The 2,499-nt window shown below is 45.5% G+C and overlaps 1 protein-coding gene across 1 annotated transcript; it reads right to left on the bottom strand.

The window, feature by feature from the left end:
• Positions 1-273: 273 nt before the first annotated feature.
• LOC110102010 (zinc finger protein CONSTANS-LIKE 16) lies at positions 274-2,064 on the bottom strand. Its single transcript, XM_020830142.2, has 2 exons — positions 1,178-2,064; positions 274-969 (listed from the first exon to the last, which is right to left on the bottom strand). Exons 1-2 carry the CDS (start codon positions 2,030-2,032, stop codon positions 724-726), a joined length of 1,101 nt encoding a protein of 366 aa, XP_020685801.1. The 5' UTR covers positions 2,033-2,064; the 3' UTR covers positions 274-723.
• Positions 2,065-2,499: the final 435 nt, after the last annotated feature.

The following is a 2,499-nucleotide window of genomic DNA, read 5'->3' as shown; positions in this document are numbered from 1 at the left end:
GTAATATTCATCACATCCTTTCAGATATTTTATTATCTTTTTAAAAAATTACTCAGACAAGAACATCAGAATCAACAAAAGATTAATGAAAAGAACAAGCAGCTTGTCCATACGTATCATATAACGAATCCTTTCACAATAAAGCAAAACATTTCATAGGAATATTCCGATCGATTTGTTTTACGTCAATATGAACTCTGAATTACTTGAATTTACATTAAAATCAGTGCTATGATTTATGATATCTAAGAACAATCTCAACGCAAATGCAGCTTTTTGAAGTTCACTCTGATACAAAATTCGTTAAAATTCTTACAATAATTTTCTTTCAAAATATATCAAAGAAGCACCAATATTAATGCAATAGAGTTGAGTCCCCGCATAAAAAAGAACAAAGATTGAGCATTTGAAATCTGATATAATTATATAAAGCTTAAATACAGTGATCAGTAGAGCTAGCTAGCGCCTTCTATCAGCGGAAGACTGATCAGAAGCAAGAGATTAATGTACACAAGAGAACCAGTAGCAGCGTCTCTCTCTCTTCATATTCAAAAATCAAGAAAAAAGAAGAAGAAAGAACTACGTACCAAGTTAATTAATTAACACAGAAAAGCAGCGGTTGATCGATCGCTGCGCGCCTTTCTTTATTTCTGAATATATACTAAAACTATCTAATTTATGAGCTTCCCTGCCATTTCCAGTACGCGTCATCGTCGTCGTCAACTAATACTGGCCGTAGGGGGCTTGGCCTGGACCGCCGGCCGACAAGGTGGTGCGCTTGACGAAGCGGCCCTTCATCCTCGGCCGCTTCTCGGCGTTCAGCTTCCTCACCTCGTAGCGTATCTTCTTGGAGAACAGCCTCGTCCTTCTCTTCTCTCTGTATCTCGTCACTCTCGCTTCTCTTTCCTCTCCCCCGCTAGCTGCCCACCTCCCTCTGCTCCAACTAGCTCCACCAGCTTGTGACAAACCCTACATGAAGAAAAAATAATAATCATCATCATTAAATGTTATTATGAACAAATTCAATACCATAAGTATATTTTGTTTTTTCTTTAATCCATTTTTAAAATCCTTCTATTTATTTTTAGATTTGCATAGTATTAATTCTTCGAATAGAGTTTACTAATCTATAAACAAATCTGATGACTTTAAAATTTATATGATCACGATATTTTACCGTTAGAGAAGGCAAGTAACCATCCGAATCGAGCTGCGGCCGGTCACCACCGGACCACGGCGAGCTGCATCCACTTCGCGACCAAGCGTCGATGACCGCATCATAGTCCAACCTCAAACCCATCTTCTTCACAACCCCTTCACATAGTTCTCTCTCCTTCCGCTCCTCCACAGCAACGACGACTCCCTGCGCTTCGTGACACAGCTCCATCTCATCTCCCATGGCGTCATACTCAAACTCCATCTTGATCCGACTCAAATCCTCTTCATCCACAGCAGTAAATCCGTCTATATAGAGAGAACTTTCGTGGACATCATCAAGCCCAACGCCAAGAAGACACTCTACATCCAGATTCTCCATATCGATCTCAATAGACGGGCCGCCGGGCCCCGCATCCAGTCCGTAGCCCGAAATCGGCTTGGCTTCTAAACTGGCTGAAGAGAAATCGTTGAAGAGAGGGTCGAGCACCGGGACGCAGCACATAAGCTGCATCTCGAGCTCTTCATCTTCTTTCTCGAGGTCAGGTACGAGGGGCTCCGGCTTGACGGACTTGGGCTGGTGGTGCCCCCGCGGAGTACGGGCCTTGCGTTTTCGCCATGAGATTGGGGGAGGCGTAGGTGAGGGAGAAGGGGAAGGGGAAGAGGAGAAGGAAGCGGTGTGGAGGCGAAGGCGCTGATGGCGGCGGGCGAGGGAATTGGCGGAGTGGACGGAGGAGTCACAAGCTTGGCAGAGGAAAGCGTCGTCGGCGCCGCAGTACCAACGCGCTCTTCGGCGGAGGCAACCGTCGCAGGCGCGCGCGGTGCTTCCGCCTACGGCGTTTGCGGCCGATCGATGCTTTCGGTCGCGTTCGTCCATAGCTGCGTGGTTCGCTGAAAGGGGATTAATGAAAAACAGGGGAGGGGAGGGAGTGTGGGCTTGGGACGTTAGAGGACTGGGTGGGGTCCAGTGTGGCAGGATTGGCTGGGGGTGGAACGGGTATCGGTTTTTGTGCGATTCTATTGGCTGAGGAGAATGGAGGATGGATTTCGAGCGGGCCCCATGGGTCGTTATTGCGCGGGTCGTAGTCGTCGACTGGGATCATTTGTGCTGGCTATCGCTTCCCGCCGCGGCGACTTCAATTCCTAATTCGATGGTGGTCCCATGAGGTGGGGCCGTAGCGGGGCCCGTTTTACGTTTCTGGGATTTCCTATCTTTATCTTCTCTTTCTCATAATTAATCTATTTTATTTAATATAGAGTTCATTATAATCTTATGGCTGTTTGATTAAAAAAACTTTATATATAAATAATTAGTAGTTAATTACAAATTAATTTAACTAATTA

Source organism: Dendrobium catenatum, unplaced genomic scaffold (assembly GCF_001605985.2).
Source record: "Dendrobium catenatum unplaced genomic scaffold, ASM160598v2 fragScaff_scaffold_1148, whole genome shotgun sequence".
Lineage (NCBI taxonomy): Eukaryota > Viridiplantae > Streptophyta > Magnoliopsida > Asparagales > Orchidaceae > Dendrobium > Dendrobium catenatum.
The sequence above is the reverse complement of the archived record's forward strand: the minus strand, read 5'-3'. Positions and strand labels throughout refer to the sequence as shown.

Bases quoted from the DNA above. Each gene is read 5' to 3' on its own strand.
- LOC110102010 (XM_020830142.2), bottom strand. From the start codon at position 2,032: ATGGACGAACGCGACCGAAAGCATCGATCGGCCGCAAACGCCGTAGGC. The intron at 970-1,177 runs GTAAAATATCGT...TTCTTCATGTAG, and splicing joins GTTACTTGCCTTCTCTAACG to GGTTTGTCACAAGCTGGTGG.